The following is a 21,019-nucleotide window of genomic DNA, read 5'->3' on the forward strand; positions in this document are numbered from 1 at the left end:
GTGCCTCTGCCTGCAGAAGGGGAACTGCTGCACACTTCACCATTGCTAAAATGAAGCGCAAGTGAACTTACTGTCTGCTCAACACCTGCGTATTGTTATGATGAGCACTCTGAAAAGAACTGGTGAGGACATTGATAATTCTGGATTCAGGGTTGTTTTGGATAGCAGGCAACAAACAGCTCTGGGCTGTGCACGGAACAAAAGGTTAAAATAAACTACTGAATAGCTGCTCCTAAGTTCAGCTCTTTCTGTTAGATGCATTGCATGAAGATAGCAGAGGGAGAAACAATGGATGTATCTACAAGAACATTTTCATTCCAGTCATCCTCAGAGCTCTCTTAATTGTCCCCACTTGCTGTGTTTTAGTTTACACAGCAGAGTTGTGAAGTGCATAAGCTGAATTCATTTCAGATGAAAGTAAACTGGGAGATGCACTTCAGGAGTGCACCTAATGTGCTTCAACCACTTTAGTAAATCTCATGAGATTAAAAACCAAAGCAGAAGTGAGACAAAGTAGGACCCTAACTTCTGGAATACTTGAATATTTGGCTTTACAATTTCACTGTTGTTTTAACAATTCTTTTTATGTAGAATATCCATGTAAAGACAAATTGTTTCTCAAATCACTGTTTTGAGTGAGAAGTACATGATGCCTCAGCCACCAAAGTGAATGGAACTGTCAATATTTTGCACATCCGCCCCTGTATTTTAGTTCTGTGGAAGAGTAAATTTAACCCAGATGGACTTGACGCATTAAGAATATCCCCTAAGTAGAAATGCAACATTCCTCTCTGAAATGTTGGATCACAAGCCTGACTTTGCAGGAAAGAGACAATTATCCCACTGCCACACACACACGTCTTTTTGACTCTTTCACTTCAGCAACAAGCATTGCTGTCTTCATATGAGATCCATGTTCAGTAGTTTCAAAATTGCTGCTTATGCAAGATTGAATATGTCTTTCTCCCCTTTTATTTTAAACAGATCTGGTTTGTGGCAGGAGTTGTGACGACTGCACTGAACATGGGCTATAAGCCCACAGAGAGCGTTTTGTAACTTTCAGAATATATTATTTGGCTTGCAGAAGGAATTCTCTTCTTTCACTTGGAAGGTAGGGAGACTTGTATATATGATTTGAGATGTCTGCATCTTTGGACCATGCACAAGATGTAGTCAGAGGAATGCTCTTCTATAATAAAAGACAATGTTTTGGAGTATTTTTACAATTATGACAACTGTTTTCATATAGAAGCATAAACGAAATGCATTAGAAGGTCTATTACCTCTCAAAATGCAACTTCACTCTAGAGTCAATGCCAATCTCTGAACCACACAGATCTATATAAAATGTTTAAGGTTGCTAGCAAATGTGTGTCCTTCCATAAACACAGTTATGTAACCCAGTATTTGGTTAGTGACTCTCCCTGAAGTATTCGCTCCCTATCTTGCAATGAGAAAGACCCTGGGAATCATTAACCGGAAGACAACAACTAGATGTCCCCTGTGACCCTTTGCCACAAGGCATAATTCTGGAACTGGAGAGAAATCCCATTTTCTACCATTGCTGACTGTGCTGCGCACACGGTTTCTGTGCAGCCTGCCCCGTGAAGGGTTACTGCCCTGTCAGCCCAGTCACTCGCTGACCTTAGGAATCCTGGGAAATGGAGACAAACAAAAATTATAGCAAAATGAACAAGGGCTCCATAATTCAGAAAATCTAACTAAAACATGACGGGTTTTACATTTAGTGCCTCTAAACCTGCAAGCTTTTCTGCCTCCTTCTGCGGAGACCCAAAGCACCAACTTTCTGTCAGGCAGGAAGAAGCGACACTTGAGAGCTGAATTCACATCATCCCCTCCCGCTCCCCCGTGACAGACCCCACTGCCCCAGGAGCGGATCCTGGTGCTTCAGTCAACAAGCTAACAGATGAGGTTTGCCCAAGGAGAGGAAGGAGGCTGCAGCCTCTCCCACGGAAACCGCTTTCTCTGGGCAGCAGCAACAATACATTCGGCTTGCATCCGCCCCTTCGAGGGGCTCTGGGGTTTCTCAGCAGCCTGAGAAGTATGTGACACTAACCATTTCTACGGCGGGGTGTTAGCCTGCCAGGAGATCCTATGCCACTTCTCACTAGCAGCCCAACGCTACAGGACATGGCAGTTTTTCTGTTTGTCTCAGTGTTCAATTAAAACAGCTAAGCAAAACATTTTAAAGGGATCTGGTGGAAGGCACAAAGCAGATACATTCATTTAAAAGGATTTATGAAAGCCTTTCACGGAAATGTCTTGTTTCCTATGTCTCCTTTAGTAAGAAAAGAAGTATGACTGGAAACAATATAACTATTTGAATAATACTTTATTTTAAAAATTATTTAAAACCGTATATTAAAGAGGATCTCTCTCTAATCCAACTCATCATTTCAGCCTGAACTGTCTTTAGAACATTGTAAAATCATTTCAGACATTGTAAATACTTTTCTGCCAATACTGTCTATTTCAGTAGTAGAGCCTTTGGTGTGTTTTTGAGACGTCATCAGAGAAAAACATAAATAAATTATCAGACTTTTTCATAAGTGGAGACGTGGGTTAAAAGCTGCAAAAGAACTAGGGCACAAGCCATAGAGACCTAAGAAGTAATCTTTTCTATATGGTGAAAGTTTTTCCACATTGCAGGACTCCACCCAGATCTGCAATTCAAAGGAGTGTGAAAGGTCCAGGTTGCATTTCACTACATGCAGGTATCAAACGAACCAAACCAATAGACCCGTCCACACAACCTGCTTTCTGCAGCCAGAAAAATCATGATGACTACTGTCATAAACAGCATAAATGCATTTGCACCACTCTTTTAAACAGACAACTAAAGCGCAGAGAAACCAAAGTTCAGTCCCATCTTCTGCCAGACACTAAGAATGATTTCTCTGTCTGTGAATCTCAAACTCCCAAGGCCAGTAAAGGATCCTTGCAACTAATTTTCAGAAATACTTACCTTTGTATGTCCTTATTATCTGACACTGTAAATAAAGTGCTAAGTAAACTGAGGAATTCTCTACACCATCCTGAGTACAGCATCATATTAGCCATGAAGTTTTGAAGATAGTCCGCAACTTATTAGCATGAAAGAGTGCCAAAAATCTTACACGAAATTAAAGGCGGCGCTGAAATGCAAAGCAAAATATGAAGAGGAACAGGAACAAGATTCTTCAGGGGTGAAACAGCAGATGATGGAGAATACATATTGTTATTAAAATGGCAAAATATCAAGCCTCATTTTGCAGATAAGCTTCAAGTGTTAATGAACAGTGCTGCTGGCAGCTTGTGTAACAGGAAAATTATGTATGTTCTGACTGGTGATCCAGAAAGCCCATGGACTCAAGGCCCGATTACTGAAAACTAACATGGCAGATTTAAAGGATAAGTGTGCTTTGTGCATTATGTACAAGAAGTACATTTTTCTCAAAGCTGTTCTATTAGTAATACTGAGAAATGCTCAAGTACCTTCACCAGTGAAATACTCAGTTAGCTCTAAAAGCATTTGTTTGCTGCCCTGAAAGCAGAATTGGAGAAAAACAAGATTTTCATCAAGACAGGCAGTTGTTTCAGCTGTGAAAATGTTAACTTGATGGATTAGCTTGCCTGGAATTTAAAGGCATACAATGAAGTACTCAATAGCCAAGTGCTTTCTAAAGCTTTTTAAGGCTAATTGAGTACCCTTCCCAAAAATGTACGCTCCCTCCTCTTTTCAGCAGAAGATTTCTATTGAGCTTACATGTACAATACAGAAAATGCTTGCAATGAACTGAAGCCCAACACACATGTTCACTCAAACTAACTTCAGTCTGGGCCACGAGTTTCCTGAAAAGCCGGCTGCCAGTGCGAACACCCACCAGAGCAACTACTTTCACCACTAGATTGAAGGCATTTTAAAAAGTGGAAGATTAAAATGTACTCATAATCTTATTCATTGCTTATGTGTTATTTCTTTAAAAGTGCCATATGGAAAATGTTGCATGTCTTACATCTATTCTCCATTAAGAGCTGTTTAAACATGGAAATTCATTTTGTCATGTTGTTCCTTTCCTTTCTAAAATCCAAACGCAATTGTCATGACAGCCTGAATGCTGCCATCAAGCTCATCAATTCCTGCTGGCATGTACCGATGTTTTACCTGGCTTGACTGCATTCATTACAGCCCGCGATGACTTCAGCACCGCTTCGTAGATTGCCCTCTGGTCAGGAGTGAACTTTCCATTTGCAGGAAAGGTGCAGGTGATGTCGGAGCCATAGCAGTAATACTCTCCTCCCATATCGAACAGGCTAAGGAGGAAACAGAGGGGGAAGAAATGAAAATTCAATTCCAATGAAACAGTAGAACAGAAGACATTTGTCTTGTTTTTCAATTAAAAGTCCTTTGCATTTTGATAGTTGGCCATATAATCACCTTTTTAATGCTGTTCCTAAGTAAAATGAGATGACAGTCCCTAGGAATCTCCTAGCGGACAGGTATCTGCATTACATATGGCTTAAATGGGCACCCTTACAGGCTGTGCTGGTCCTGCATGGAAACACTGAGAGAACACATGAAGGAAGATAAAAAGTACATGAGGAATCCACTTCAAGCTCCTCAGTTCCAGGTTCTAGGACCTCCTCTCAGAAGCAAAAGAAGGACGTTTTTTTTCTTTCCTGGGAAATGCTCGCACCACATGAAGAGGCCAACCTCAAAACTTAACAGAGAAACATTAATTCAATTATGGCCTTTTGTATCTAAATGTCAAAACGCATCTGATGGTTTAAATAACACATCCCCAATAAAGACTGACTGCCAGTGCTCACAATATAAACTTTAAGACAAACTTGCCTAACAGGGATTAAAGAGACAAGGCCTATGGGAACATTTAGTACAGTTTTCTGCATCAGAGGTAGAAGAAAAAAAAATTCTAAGTGCTTTCTTTTGTGCGGACAAAACCCATGTTTTTTTCTATACATGAATCAATGATTTACCACTGATTGCTCAGCTGCCAGAATCAAACAAGAACAGCGAGCGGGTCTCTGCACCCTTGTGAGGACCAGGTTAGACATTTGCAGTACTATGCTTCCAGATAAGGCACTGCACTGGTTTCAGCAGGCTCAAAATCAGCAAATAACTGAACGACCATTTGGACCAAACAATACTTCAGCAAACAACCCCCCCTCATTCATCATATATTGATTACAAGAAGGCACATTTCACATACAAGACTTTGGTCTTGACACACAGTTGCGTGACCTCCTGATTTCGTCGGTAATGAATCAGAGTTGAGATTTTCTACTTTAAACCTCCTTCCAACCACCTCAAACAAGTCTAAGAGACTTATCATTGTAAGAAATATAACTTTCTTTTGCTGTGTTTATAAACCTTGGAGTTTTCTTTCTCTTGCTTCTGCTTCCCAGCAGGGTCAGTGAGACAACACAAGCAGAAGGACACTCTGCTGGGGCACCCAACCAGCATACATGTCGAGGTAAAGGTAAGTATAAGCTGCCACAAAAAGTGCTACGGCACCCAGCTCTAAATGTTCACCATTTCCAGCATAACTGCCACTGAAAGCAATGGACAATAAGCAAACGAAGGCAATCCTGATAAAGCTAACTAATATTTCAGCAGGGCTGGGACTCTTCTTGCTGCATTGCATACACAGACACATACTCATGAAGATTTACTCCAAGAAATTTTAAAATCCACCCTACAATTTCCACTGTGAACAAATCTTTGCACTGAGTCATCGCCAGCCTCCCCAAACTGGGCAAGGTTCACCTGCAGAGAGACTTGCAGGACTGGAACTGCGGGAACAGACCCGGCGGTTTGCAGATGCAGAACTGCGCAAGGCTTAAAGCTACAGGAGCAAACTGCTTGGGAGAAAGATACAGAGAGAACTGCAAAGTTATGTATGCACACGCAGAGCTAATACAAACACTGTATACATTTCACTGAAATATGAAATGAGATATGTTAAAACAGAAAGTTGCTAATTGAAAAAAGATACACAATAGGCAGCGAATGTAGACCCACAGGGTAAAAAACCCACAATTCGACATGAACGCAGCAACTGTAGAGCAGCCCAGCCAAACCTCAAAATCAGAAACCCCATCAACACTGCCTAAGTTTTCATTTTATGGTTAGACTTGCTTCTAAAAATAACTAATGATACACACAGAAAATCTAAGTATACAGAAAACTAGTGGCAGCAACTAAGAATCATGTAAGAAGTTGCTGCGTTCCCTAACATGCTGACAAGATACAGATTTCAGATTAGTTATAAATCTTTCAACTTATCTCAGACTGAACCCTGTCAAAATCACAAACCAAGCTGCATGGCGCTTTGTGGGATTTGCAGCAGTTTTGTAACCTAACTGTTCCATTCACAAGTGTTGTCCATTCAACATGGTGACAGAAAACCTGTAACCAACAACTTCCAAACTCCCTGTCCGTGTCTTCTGAAAGTTGCTATGATTTCTATATTTCATGGCGAGAATAGTTATTCTGAACTTACCACTGGCAAAATCTTAGCTACGTCTTAAACCTTACAATTATCAGCATTTTCTCAAACCCATTCATCACTCAGTGGTTGTTAAATAGTTTTTTGTTACCGGAGCACTGAGTAATGGAAAAAACCTATCACCAAGCTGATGGCGCACCAAAACACGGCTCACAAGCGAGGAAGCACCATTTGTTCAGGTTTCTTGGCTTCCGGACAAAAGGAGACATGAGGGAAGATGATCTTTCAAATTCCACCTCCAAGCACAACACAGCATCCAGCTTCTATGCTTCAGTGAAAAAGCATCCAAACCAAACTGTACGTTTGGGAGATATTTTGGCTCTTATTGGGAATTCTCTTCCATTTAACTTCAGTTAGGAACATATCCATTAGTTAAAATGTTGCCCAAGACATGGAAATAGCCCAAATATTGTAGTTATCCTGAGGAAATAATGGGAACCTGAGAAGATCTTAATTTCATATCTTTGCTTGCCAGGCAAAATAAGTGGTGAAGCACATTTAAGTAAAATAAAATGCATGTGAGCTGCTATGTTCTCCTGTTGACTAACTGGAAGAAGTTTCTAAACGCAGGTGCCTTAAATCCTGGTTCCTTATTAAAAAAATATATTTATTTTGAAATTAGATGGTAAAGAAATTAAATGCACAAATGAAAATAGGCCTTATAGGCATCTTTATCTATGGCTTACCTTTTAAGAACTGTCTAATGTAGAGTGACATATGCAATACTACAACAAAATATCTTCAAACTCTATTGTATTTCCCTTTGAGATGAATTAAGTGATGCACATCTAGCAGACTGCGTATGTTGACTGTTACCAAACTGGATTGTGAATTCAGTTTTCTGCTGAATGAAGAAAAAAATCAGTCCAGAATAACCCATTCCCCGCTACTTTTTCAGCAAGGGTGCAACGGTTAATCGCTGATTTCAATGAACGCAGAGATGGTGTGTCTGAGACTGTCGGGTTTCCAAGGGGTCTTGAATGAGAAGGAGGCCAGAGGAGGAGTGTTGCTCATCAGAGAGAGGCATGTGGTTTATGTCCAAGTTCTCACTGGTTTAGCTTGAAGCTGATGAAGTCTTCTATTGCACAGCTCAATCTCTTCCAAAACATTCAGAGAGAGAAGCTAATCTTGCTTTGCATCACTTTGTTGGGAGCAAAAGCAACAAAAACCTACCAGGCTTCACTTCAGGGTGAAAAGTGCATGGTGTATAGAGCAGTTTTAATAGTCAGAAGACCTGGCTCTCTCTAAAAATTCCGTGTTACTGTTTCAGTTTGTTTTCTAGAATTATCAAGAAGCTATACCACAAGTACAAGATACATAGCAAAACTATTCCAATCTCCTTCTTGGAAGCATAGTCATAGCTGTCCTAACTTTCACAGAATTTTGGCACTACAAAACACAAATTTATAGTTACATTTTTGGCTTTCAAGCCCAGAAAAATAATACACATTTTGATATCAATTTTAGCTTTCTTAACCCCCGACTGTGAAGCATCACAAAACACTTTGTATAACACTTCAGATATGAGAACTGCGGACTATAAACAGCCATGTTTCTTTTCTTCATAAAGTCACTGTATACCATTTTTTAAAGAATAAAGCATCATCTTCCTCTAAGCATGTGTTTTACTTTTATAGGCTTGCTGACACTTTTATTGTCAAATAATTTGAGACTGCCAGGCAATGAGGCAAATTATGGCCAATATCACAATGGGAAGCAATACTTTATTTGGGATATCTGAGCCATGTGTATGAATCGTTATGATCCAACCACCAACCCAACCCAAAGACAAGCTCTCACAGGCATTTCTTGGGAAGGCTACAGCTGCTCCCACGAGCTAACACGTAAAGCTGTCACCTTCCTGCTCTATAGATCTGCTTGGTCTGTGCGCTCAGAACTGAATCTCTTCAGGATAGTCATAAAAAATAAATGATTCCTCTGCAGTTGTTAACATCAGAGAGCGATGACTGTGGGGAAGCCCAGCTGGATGTCCTCCTGGCGCAGCGCACTCCAGCATGGGGCTGTGCTCAGTGTCACCCGCCTGCGACCCACATCCTCCCCAGCTCCTGCTCTCAGGACAAAACCTTCCCTTCCCTTCCCTTCCCTTCCCTTCCCTTCCCTTCCCTTCCCTTCCCTTCCCTTCCCTTCCCTTCCCTTCCCTTCCCTTCCCTTCCCTTCCCTTCCCTTCCCTTCCCTTCCCTTCCCTTCCCTTCCCTTCCCTTCCCTTCCCTTCCCTTCCCTTCCTTTCCCTTCCCTTCCTCCGAGTGGGTTTGCAAGACCAGCGATTAGAAAACTGATATCGCCGTATCTTACTGTGCCCTCTTCGTACTTGAGGTTAAAGGTAAACAGGTATGAATACTGATGCACTTTACCCAGCAACGTTTACTGAGGTTTTAGGGTTTTGAGCCATTATCAACCAGTGTACCTAGGAGTAGCCCCATGGATGAACTGGTGCTAGCCCAATGCTAGGACAGCAGGAATAAAGGTACACACAACCTTCTCCTCCTTTTATTGCAATAAGAGCAAGTCATCCCCAGGTGGAGATTTTATTCTGTGTGATCTTGCCGTAATCTGCTCCAAGTTCACAGAGAGCGCTCTATGTTTTAGATTTCGTGCAGCAATTAAATCTTGTATTCATGCACTAACAAAATCTGACCATTTGTTTGGTTAAAGACTTGTAAGGCAATTTCAAACTTAAGGGAACTAGGTATCAGCATTTCTGTGAGATACATCTTTGGAAACATGCCAAGCGATTTGGAAATCGGGTGGTTTAATAGCAGACCACAAGAATGAATTACTGTAAATGATACCAGAAGTAAGAAAATGGAGAGTTAAGTGACACACACTTTTTCATCCACTTGTACCCTGACTAGCCAAGAATTATCAATTTATAAAGCAACACTGAGCAAGATAACATTGCAAACCCCCACAGAGAACTGGAAGAGTACAGGGTGAAGTCCTATCATGCTCAGGAAGGGTTTTTGGAAGAGGTTCCCTGCTGTGACCAGCTTCCATCTGACATGGTACAGAGAGCTTGTACTGGCTCTGTCCCGAAGCCAGGCTTGGCTTGCTGATTTAAGGCCAGCTTTTTGTTGCAGCACCCCTGGAGTCTAAAGTAACCTTAGAAAAATGCTAGAGAATATTTCTTGTGTAGAAAATGGTGTTCTGGGTATTCACAAGAAAACATCAGGCTTTTTGTTTAAGATGTATTCAAAAGAAGATCTTGTAGCCCACACAGGTAATGCAATTACAGAGATACAAAACAGCTACACAACTATTCTTCACCTAGCTGTGATTTAGCCCTATACTTTGTGTTTGTCCTCAACCATGTCTTACCATCTTGTCTACCTTCTCCATGACTCTCCCATCCTTGCTCCTCTTGTAGCACTGTCTCACTAAAGGCTTTCCCAGACTGCTACAGATAACGAGAGGCTCGTTTCAACCTCCTCTCACAAAAGATGACAAGTTATGCCACAAAGTTTTACTCAGATAGGAACAGGGTGGGGAAAAAATACATCTGTGTACATGAAGTTTTGAAGGAGAGAGGACTGCATGCTTGAACCTCTACAATGCCAAATGCGGAGTCCTCAGTGGCTATAGCAGAAGTTTGGTCTAGAAGTATTACCCCCCAAAAAAAGAAACAAATAGAAATAAATAAAAAAGAAGAAGAAAAAGAAGAAGGCAGAGGGATGTCTCTAATACAGAAGTGCTGCACACAAATAAAGAACTGGGAATACCAAGCTGGTATTGCTGGGTTAGGAGAAGGAGGCAGCAGCAATGGAGGCTTCACAAGACACAGAAGGTGAAGTGTCAGTCCTGCTCACCTATCACCCCTGCTAGACCCACGAAGGCAGGTAAGCCAGAGATCAGGGAAAGTCTCAGGTAAAGTTCTCCCAAAAGGGTTACCTGTTTGATTTGTCTTTTTGCTGAATGGATGACTTTTTTTCTGCCTTTATTATCCTAATTATAATCCATTTTAATTGGCATACTTAATAAGCAACAGTACTCTCTTTAGCACAGACAAATCTTTGCTGAAAAGTCAACCTAACAGAGGTGGTGGCAAATCCAAAGTCTTGGCCAGTTTCCACTCATCAGGAGCCTCAGTTCTCAAATTCTGCAGTTATCTAAACCAGTCCATTTCTAGATCTCTACTGAGAAGTGCAAGGTGCCTACTAAAGGTGAATTGTAAAAGTTTGATACTTCTAATGCAGGCCACCATTGTTAGGTGCTAACATTTGGACTTAAGAGCCTTAGCTTTCAGCAGCTGGTTTTGGACACCCTGACCTGTGCTCCCCAGCCTGGACAAACAACCACTGGAGATCACAGGAATAGGTGAAGTGCCAGACCTTTACTTATCGATTTTTACTGTAAACACTGTTGAGTTTTCTTATGTGTGTATATGCATACTCACGTCTGTCCATATAAGTAAAAGGCTAACACTTTCACTTCTTTTCCATGATGAAAATCGGGCCGGTGTCCAGTGGTAGAGGTTTGGTTTGTATTTAGACATCCTGTAGTTGTCATGAAGGCAGCAACTAGTATTTCAGGAAAGGAGGCTGCCCATGCCCTAGCCAAGCATGCTATTTTGTCAGTAAGAACATTTTTTTGCTGTTTGGAAGAAACACCTACTCTTCATGGCAGCACCTCAAGCCGGAAGTATAGCACTGCAATGTAAAACTGAAATCAGAAATATTCTTGCCTTAGTGACGTGAATTGGCTCAGCCCAGATTTGGGGCAGTATCGCACCAGGAGGACTCCGGCCTGTGCCTCCGCCATGGGGCAACACGGGCTTCTCTGTAGAGACACGAGGGAAGGTCCAATGCTACGCTGAGCACTGGGACTGGGAGTTGCACCTGGTTCAGGGGATACACAAAGGGTGTGCTGGAGACTAACTGTGGTTTAAAACTGTACTTTGACCTATACAATTGAATTCCCCACACCACGAGCAAGGAGAAAGACTTTGATACTGAAATTCATCCAAGATAAGCAACACCCGTCAAGAAGAGTACTAACATGCTTTATGTGTATCTATATTAACGAAGACCACCATAAAAGGTGGATTACACTAAACAGCATTTACAAATGACTGATATTAAATCAACAGCTATTAAAAAGATACTAGGTTTTACCCTGCTTGTTTTATTTATGAACACTCAAATCAGTTCAACAGCAGCTAAAGCAACTTCATGCTCTCAGTTTTCTTCAGACTACACTGAGAATGCTAATCTAAAACTAAGATAAAACTCATTTACAAGTGACAATTAAAAAGACATTTCATTTACACTATAATGTATGGAGAGCATGAAATTAAAAGGCAGACCATAACACAGCACTTAAAGCTAAAATTTGTTGCAGCAAACATGCTATTAATATCTCTGCTTTGGCTAAAAGGTTTACACATTTCCAACAGTAGGCAACCTCATAGTCTGAGTTAACCGGTATTAAAGAACACATGTTCAATTAGAGCAAAATTATTGTTCATTCTAGAAAATATAGTTTTCTATTTTTAATCAAATTCAATTTTTCTAGATTAGCATAAAATTAATGTAGTCTATTGGTACAACAAAAAGCAAAAATACTTACACTTGATGAAAATAGTAAATATTAATCAAACCAGAGGAATCAAGCCAAAGGAATTATTACAGAAATTGGATAGCCAGTTGATTTTGCAATCAACCAGTAAGTAGTAGCAATGTACTTCATATTATTATTAGAAACAAAACCATAACTAACAAGTTGTTTCAAAACTTCAGACTGAAAGGTTAAAGCTAACCATAATTTTTGCATATTATTATTACAGCACCAAACTTCAAAATGCATGAAAAATGCACAAGGCCAAATGAAAATACTAGTCTCACCCACATAAAATAGTTGAGCATTTACATCTGACACATTAATATCCTGGGATCTTAAAAGCAGTGCTTTCAAGAAGCAATAAATACAGTATTTTGTTCCGTAGGATAAATTGTTTTAATAGCAGACAATGAAGTATCTGGGGTGGAAAAGGGAGGGCTTCTATTATCCGGTGCAAAAAGACTGGTCAGTTCCTGCTTTTTAATGCAACATTGCCCCCACCTGGACAAATGAATTTTGGTTTATAGGTTGGTATTAGTGTCATAAAACTTGATAAAACACAGTGTAAATTTTTAAAAAGTTCGGGAAAGAGTCACAGCAAACTTCTATCACCTTTTGTAATGTACTTTTTTCCAGCTCACCTAAGTCTGTTAGTTGACCTACTGAAAGTCTCGTGAAATAAATGACAGCTGCTCAGCACTCATAAAAAGTCATTTTATATTATACACTTACTCACTCCCACAAAAAAGCAAATAGTGCATTTTCTACAAATAATAGTGTACAATATTAAATATACTGATACAGTTTCAAAGCAATATGTATGCTGCACAGGCATATTGTGTGTGTATATATAAAAGATAAATGTATATAGCTTACACAGAAACTTAGAAATCTTTTGATTGTATAAAACTATATATTATGCTTCTAGATCAAAGATCTAAAATTAGCAAAGTAACTTCTACTTTACCTAATAGAAGGTTTAGCATTCATGAATAACCATGAACAACTGAATCTGACGAGTTCTCGCAATAAGCAACTTTCTTTTGCAATATTCTTCACACACCCTGGAGTGACCAACAAACCCGGGAAGTCTGAAAACTGCCCTATGTCTCTTCTGAGTAATTAAAAATAAACAGCTCTGAAAACTTAGCATCTTCACTCTATTTCATCCAGAACAGCCTTTCGCAACTACCCGTACTTGCAGTCAAGAAAAATTCTTTAAGACGAACAAATCTTCTGAAATGACAAGAGCAGCACTAGAAGTTAAACAGGATTTTTTGACAGCACCAGAAGTTACAATAATAATTATTAGAAGGTACATACAAGTACCAAATGGAAGGAAACAAACCCAAGTTTAGCACAACCTGAGTGACACTGCACATTATACACACAGGCAGTGCTTCTGGAAGGATGCAAATACAACATGTTATCAATATCAAAACATGGGACAATAATAATCCCCTTCTAGAGAGCGCTTATTTTAGTGCCCCCTGGTGTCAATATTATTCTGATGCCTTAAATTTGCATTACGATGTCAAAGAAAGAAATAAGAACAGAAATATTCCTCAGAGTTAAATTATTCTGCAACACCAGATTGCCTTCTGCATCTTCAACTCTATTATCGGGCTAAGCAATTAACAGTACCTGTTAGTATAGGCAAGATGTATCTAAAACATTTAGCACAGATGTACTTTTGTGACAGGATGTGTGTGATTTTGTGGCACTGACAAAACTTCCCTAGTGCTTAAATTCTGGTACCTGAATGCGGTAAAAATATTTACAGGTGAAACCATCACCAGCAGGTGATGGAAACAGCAGTGGGCTTCTGCAGCACCCGGCTTCACCATGGGTACTGCGCTCTGCCCAACAGCGAGCTTAAATCTGAGAGCCTTAAAAGAAACAGTGGAATAAAATGAAAGATACCATCCGATGATCCAACCTGCTTCCATTTGAACTGCTAAAGTTAGTGTTATAAATAACAGATAGGACCACTGTGAGGACAAGGTTAATGGTCTTTCTCTCCAAGGTCCACCGCACTTCACAAGCAGTTGATGCTGTACTCCCGTTATTTATGCTTTCACCCAAGCCCTCTTATTAAATCACAACCTGACCCTCACTCCAGGGAGCACCGGTATCCCCGTGTTCCTCGGGGTCCGTGGAGCAGACGCAGCCCGGCCTGGTCTCGGGGCTCCAAGCGGGACCTGCCCACACGGGGGGTGAGGAGACAGTGCCACACACCTGGCCGACCTTCATCAACACTGTGACGCAGGAGGATACTTCAACATGTTAACAATGGCAAGCGCTTCAGCAGAACAGACAATTCTTTTCATTTTTTTTGCAAAGCCAGAATGGACCAACTAACCCCCAAAAATGTCATCAAGTGCTTGAAGGTCAGGGAACCTGCCGATAGAAGTTGCTCACAACGTGCTGAACTTTCCCTGAGACACATTTGTCAGATGCCATAAAAATATCAAGACCTGCAACCTGCAACACCTGCAAGAAAACTATCTCAGGCAATAGTTGTATCTAGTTCAGTGACATCTGGGGTCAGGCCTATTTTTTCACATTTCTATTATTTATGAGCCTCATCATGAAGAATCAATCTTTATTTTAAGATCATAGAAGCATTTTCTACTTGTCAAACGTTGCAGGAGCCCTGCTGAGCAATCGCAATAAAACAATCAACTCCCGACGTGCCTTCGGCGCGCGCCGATGCCAGGCATCCACAAAGGCAGGCTGCACGAGCCGCTAGGCAGCAAATTGAATGCAATAAACTATCATCTTCCTGAATACCTTTTCAAAATCAAAATGTAAAGCACACACTTCAGGTTCAGCACCTCCAACGGTTCCTATAACAAACCACTGAACCACAAAGGTGAGAAGAGACGTTTGCCTTGTCGCAGGCTTCCCCTGCTGCACTGGTAGGGCGGAAGACGTAAGGGAGGACCTAAGGGGATTTGCTTCCTCCATTTTTAAGAAAACAGATGTTTTCATTTTTCAGGAGGCAAATGCTGATTTTTTGAGATCAACTCTTTCCACAGAAACACAATGGCTTCGACTGAACTTTACACTGATGCTATTTCTCATGCTCAAGTCATAACTTCCAGCCAAAGTCAGAGATCAGCTTGTGGAGAGCTGAAACCAGAGGTTTCCCTCTCCCATAAGAACCTTCTAACCACTGAACCAACCTCTTTCCCCAGTGTGAACAAAAGCAAAACAGCTGCAACAGGAGAGATCATGAGACACTTGCCCAGGAAGAACAAGGAATGCAGGGGATGCCATTTGATGGACGGGACCCCATGTGCTCACTTGTTCTTGATCTATGCATGGCACGGAGTCAATCTCAACTCCTTGATTTTTGTTTTTTCTTCTTGAGTAGCCATTTTTAATTTAATTGTAGCTCCCAGCAAACTTCTGAAGACCTCTGGTTATCCAAACTGCACTGGAGGTGTTGGGAGGGCGGCTCATAAACCCCTGGAAAATTTGGTTTGGTTAGTCTCTGGTTCTGGCGTTTGTGGAGGCCTCTCATGTAAAGGGCGGGAGATTGCAAAACTACAACAAACACTTTTGCTTAAGACTCCACTTTCTATACTACTAAACATAGTCGTAGCCTCGCTACAGAATCAGCAGGTGTACGTGAGTGACACAATACTTCGAGATGATGCATGAAACCTCAGTCTAGGACACAGTTCCAATGCAAGCTGTCACAGGTTTAAGATGACAGAAGAAAATTGGGATTTGTACATTAGCCTGGCCGTACATCATCACTGCAGGCTGTGATTTGCAACATTCTGAGTACAAGACTTTATTTGAAGGTAATACTGAGTGAAAGGGTTGATTGCCTGGAACTGTGATTCACAAGGGTGGTCAGGCTGCCCATTTACCTGCACGACCTTTTTGACCATGGAGACAATAGACACTTGCTAAGGAAAGTGTTTGGTTTAGACCATATTGATCATACAATTTAAATGTTCACCACATAGATGTTATAGTACATGAATTATTTATATAAAACAATGACTTGCTGTTACTGCCATATTTACTTTTAATATCAATAAAGTGCACGTATCTATTAAATACCTAAACTTCCCTAAAATATTGATTTATTTCTATATCAATCATAATGCTTTGTGTTAGCTATCTTAATATTTATTAAACTGAAAAAGACAGCCCTCCTTAGCAAGACAGTCCATTATTAACAAGTGTCAGAAATTCTCTTTATAGTCCTTGCCTTGCACTGAGATCTTTTAGTGCAGAAGCAGTACCTATAAAAATGTGGATTACGATGCAATATCAGAGATATAATTCTGTACCAGTTTCTTACAGAAGCCATAAAGCCATTTGATGTAGATTAATTTTAAAAAATGAACATCATAAAACCAGGGTGTTCTAAACCTGCCACAATCTTAAAAAAATCAAAATGCAATAGCACAAGTATTTTTGCCTATAATCTCCTGTTGACATCACCAAATCCCTGCAACTTGCATTTTTAAAGAGGAAACAATGCATGCACTTGTGTGTTTCAAAGAAGCAAAGCATCAGTCTTCCATATTATTTTTTCTAATATTCAGGTGCTTTTAAGACTTATTTACTGATACTTACCGCACTGCACTGCTTTGTACACTAAAAACCTGAGCAGCACAATTCGGCAACACTGATGAGTGTTATTCACATCTACTAAATGATGCTAAGAAAAAGACATGAAATTCTACTATTAATTTAATAAAAACCATACCCTTCCCATTCTATTACATACAAGTGTAAGAATCATTAAACTAGATTTATACCAAAATATTGGCAGAAGCAGAAATAACCCTCAAAACACTTCTACTGCTTTTTCACCAAAAACAAAGACTTTTCCTCCTATGTTCAGGACTTCCTAAGATTATCCAACAGAGGGCTCCCAGTAGCTATTAAAAAACTTAATTGAGAGCCAAATATAGGAACACTAACATATACATACAAATCAGCATACTGCCATCTTAATAACCTGTTCTGTATGCACATACACGTTCACCTACACCCAATTTAGGCGTTTGTAAAAGCACACAGTGAAACCACCCAGGTAGCGCCTTGTCATGATTTGTGTGCTGCTGAAGTACACAAACTCAAGATTTTTTCCAAGACGCTGTTTTTAACTGTGGAAAATGAGTGTACTTTTAAATCATCTTCACCCAAACAACATTTTCTTATAATTTCTTTACTCTCCCTCAAGAAAAATACTAAGAAAATCACGTGGAGCGAGGTTTGAGTGCTACGTGAGCATCAGCCAGTGGGATGGGCAAGGGCAGAGACTGAACCCGAATACACGCAGCACTTGTTTGCTAAAGCCGATCTACAGCTGACAAACTTCATCTCATCATGACAAAGGTGCAACTGGACCATTTCAAACTAGGTTAAACTTTGTTCTCTTTGTTGAGATGGTTACAAAGCGGGGTTGCAGTACAGTAGTTTTGAAACACTTAAAGTGAGCAGTGTACTCGGTAGATTATGCTTTTCTGACATTCAGGTATCTGAGGTTACTAAAACCCAAACATTTTTTAAAGATTTTGCCAATACAGCAAGAAATCTGAGTTTGTGAAGAGTATTGGTGTGTGCTTTGGGGGTTTAGGAAGGACTGCAGCCATCCGCTAAACTGTCCTTAGAGACTAAAGGTAAAAGGGCCCTATATACGTGTGTGTGTATATATATACACAGAGACATACCTTTCACCTGATGTCTCCCAGTAATACTATTCCCCTCACCATTTAAAGGTTTTAATTTCAAATACAGGGCATCATAATGCATTGTGCCATATCTTCTCTCAGTAACATATGCTGAGAATTCCTGTAGACGACACACTTTTAAAAGACATCGAATGCCACAGCCAATGCAGGATCATGTTGCTGTGTCCTGCCTGATGGAAAAATCCTCACTGCAAATTATCCACTCAAACACAATGTGATTGTAAGTCAAAGCTATTGCTCTGCAATAAATTAACTTAGTATTTGATGGGTTTAGTAAGCTATTCACCACAGATAATACATAAACTATTGTACAAGAAGCTTTAAAAAAAGTTTTTACAGGATTAAAAAGAAATTACCTGTCTGTAATTCAGCAAGTTCATTCTGCAGCACCTGCAGATGTGCCCAGAATATTAGCCAACAAGGCATATTTTTTTACTTGTGAGATTCGATTTGTTTTCCATAATAGCATTTGAGCTTGCCTACGGTATTGCTAATTTGCTTTCCTCCATACCTTTACATTCAACTGTGAAAATACATACCTGCACCCCTTTTGTACCTGCTCTAAAAGTACACATCTCCTCCACAGAATATCAGTGATTAACTCCTGCAAAACTAGTTTTGCACTTTTATCAGTGCAGGCTTTTTGACCAAAGTCTTAGGAGGTGAAGTACAAAACATACATTCTGCTGTGTTACACACCACGCTATCAGGTTTGTCTTTCAATTTATAGCAATGTATCCGGTGCTTTCATTCACCCTACTTTTACCTGCAGTGATACTGCAAAACATGTGGACATGTAAGATCAGTAGAGAAAAACGTATGGTGTTTGCAATCGTATTATCACAATGCTAAACTCTCAGCAAAACCTTTTTAGAAATTTTGGCACTATACAGAACTAGAAGCACCCTGCCCTAACCTGAACTGAGTTTGATCTCTTCACACATTCAAAAGTCTACTTTCAGGTGAGGGCGTCTGGGTGCACATACGCATTTGGAAGATCTAACCCATATTGCAATGTGATGCAATTCTTTAAAAGCAGCCAACATTCTCTTGACCTTCCACCCCACCATCAAAGCTGAGGTTTGGAGTTGAGGTTCAAGAGCAAACTCAGATGCCATTTTTTGCAGCTGCCCTTGTATTTAGAATACAGCCATTTCTTAAAGTAAATTATAGGTAGCTTTGGCACAGAGGTGTTTGAAAACAATCTCTCCTTTCCCTTCTAACTGGAGATGCAGGTATAAACCAGGCTAGTCTGGCATGCAAAATTATATGCCATTTTAAAGATTCTGACTTTCATCATTATGCAGCCATCATTTTACAAATTAAGTTCAAGAGTATATACAATGCATGTATGGAAATAGCAGTAGTGTAACAAAAATATCAGATGAACTCCAACCCTTTACTTACCACAAGTCTCCATCTTCAATTGTCCTGTCATTTGGGGCTCCAGCATGGCCATAGTGCAAAACAGACGAGTTCTCCCCACTGACAGGCAAAAAGAAAATTCAGCACAATTAGTGGAAGAAGAAATATTAACACACATAACATGAGAAGGACCATTGTAAACATCAGTGCATTCATATCTCAAGCATGAAATTTTGCAGACTGTGAGAACTGCCCCCGGCCCTGCCCCGACATGGGCTGCAATAGCACACCCTGCAGCCCCCGCAGCAGAAATGGGCACGGAACGGGCATTTTGCGATTCTGGCTGCAAGATGTGACCTTTCTGCAGAAGGAACTTGGTACAGTTCATATAAATATTTCCCATGTCCATGACAGGGTTAAGGAAGTAATTACACCATCTTTTAATCTATACCCATTCATTACCTATTAGTAGTAAGTGATATTTTTCCCTATTTGAGGTTAAACATTGTGAGGCATAAAAAACTACATTCTGAGGCATAAAAAACTAACTTCCGCTGGAGTAAAATCTGACATTTGACATGCTCTAGGAGTCACTGGGACTGGAAATATTCAGGTGTCCAAGAGCTCCAGTTCACCGCTGGCACGGCCACGCGTGGCCTCTTGTGGAGCGGACACCCTGCCCGCTGCCTGGGGAGCACCGCAGCCTACGGTGTCAGCAGCAATAACAGGTAATGTCGTATTAAAAATCACAAAGATTTTTATTCCTGGAAACCTTTCAGACTAAACTGCTGATTCACAGGAATAAAACATCTCCAGAGAAGGGCAGAACCCTTGTTCTGTGCTTCTGAAGCTCCACAATCCATTCAGTGACCTACATTTCGCCTTGGCATCCTCTCTTGTCTACTGATATTCCCCCTCAGGTCTATCAAACATCAGTTAAAAGACTGGTAAAGATCTCAAGCTCTACTTATTTTTCTTTTACTGTTCTCCTCAGATAGATGTTCTCTTTTTCAAAAAGCTAGAATTATATGATATCCAAAAATACATGTGTTGGGACAGAGTTACTGCAGCATCTCTCTGACCCCTCCAGCTGACTTGCCAGTCTGGATCTCCCCTTTCATTAAAACCATATCGGTCATCCTGCTCAAATCTGATTCTTTCAAGTAGTGACGGTGGGAACAGTTTCCTATCTTAGTTGAAAGGAATAGAAGGCTCAATTTCAATGAATCTATTGTTGTATCTGGAGTAAATGTTCCATCTGACATACTCCTCAGATTAGATTTCTGACATGTACAGTTACAAAACCAGTAAATATGTGCTGTATCCAAGAAAGATATTACTTTCAAGATACATCAAACGCTTGTGATCAATTAGATATTTAACAGACCACTGGTCATTCAGAAATAGTAACTCCGTAAGTAATGATTATGGAGGAGAAAGCAGATAGAAGGTTCTAAATATAAAGGGATGGGTCATGTTAATATATTGAAAGCAATAAGTTTTTATTGTTAAGTATTTTTTAGCAGGTAAATATCACTATGTAATAAGGCAGGGAAGAATAATGTTTCAGAATCATGGGAATGATGTTCTGATACAAAGCGTGTTTCTTAAAATTATACACATTCCAAAGGGAAAAATTAAAGTTGTTAATCAAGAATTCAAAAGTCCCACAGAATTAAGATGGCAACAGATTTGTTTCGTGATGTTGGTCCAATGGCTTAAGCACAGTTTTACAACCACAAAACAAAAACCCCAAAGCCTAGCATGCACATGCATGCTCGCATGCACAGGCTCGCACACATGTACATTCCGCAGCGGTTTGTC

The 21,019-nt window shown here is 40.2% G+C and overlaps 1 protein-coding gene across 5 annotated transcripts in view; it reads right to left on the reverse strand.

Moving 5' to 3' along the window:
• Positions 1-21,019, reverse strand: part of PEPD (peptidase D) — a 227,865-nt gene that overhangs the window by 32,721 nt on the left and 174,125 nt on the right. For all 5 annotated transcript variants that reach the window (XM_065028417.1, XM_065028413.1, XM_065028418.1 and 2 more), the window contains 2 exons: positions 19,238-19,315; positions 4,166-4,314 (listed from right to left, as the gene is read on the reverse strand). In XM_065028417.1, the coding sequence (XP_064884489.1) occupies positions 4,166-4,314; positions 19,238-19,315 (227 nt within the window). The remainder of the gene's footprint in view (positions 1-4,165; positions 4,315-19,237; positions 19,316-21,019) is intronic.

Source organism: Columba livia, chromosome 13 (assembly GCF_036013475.1).
Source record: "Columba livia isolate bColLiv1 breed racing homer chromosome 13, bColLiv1.pat.W.v2, whole genome shotgun sequence".
NCBI lineage: Eukaryota > Metazoa > Chordata > Aves > Columbiformes > Columbidae > Columba > Columba livia.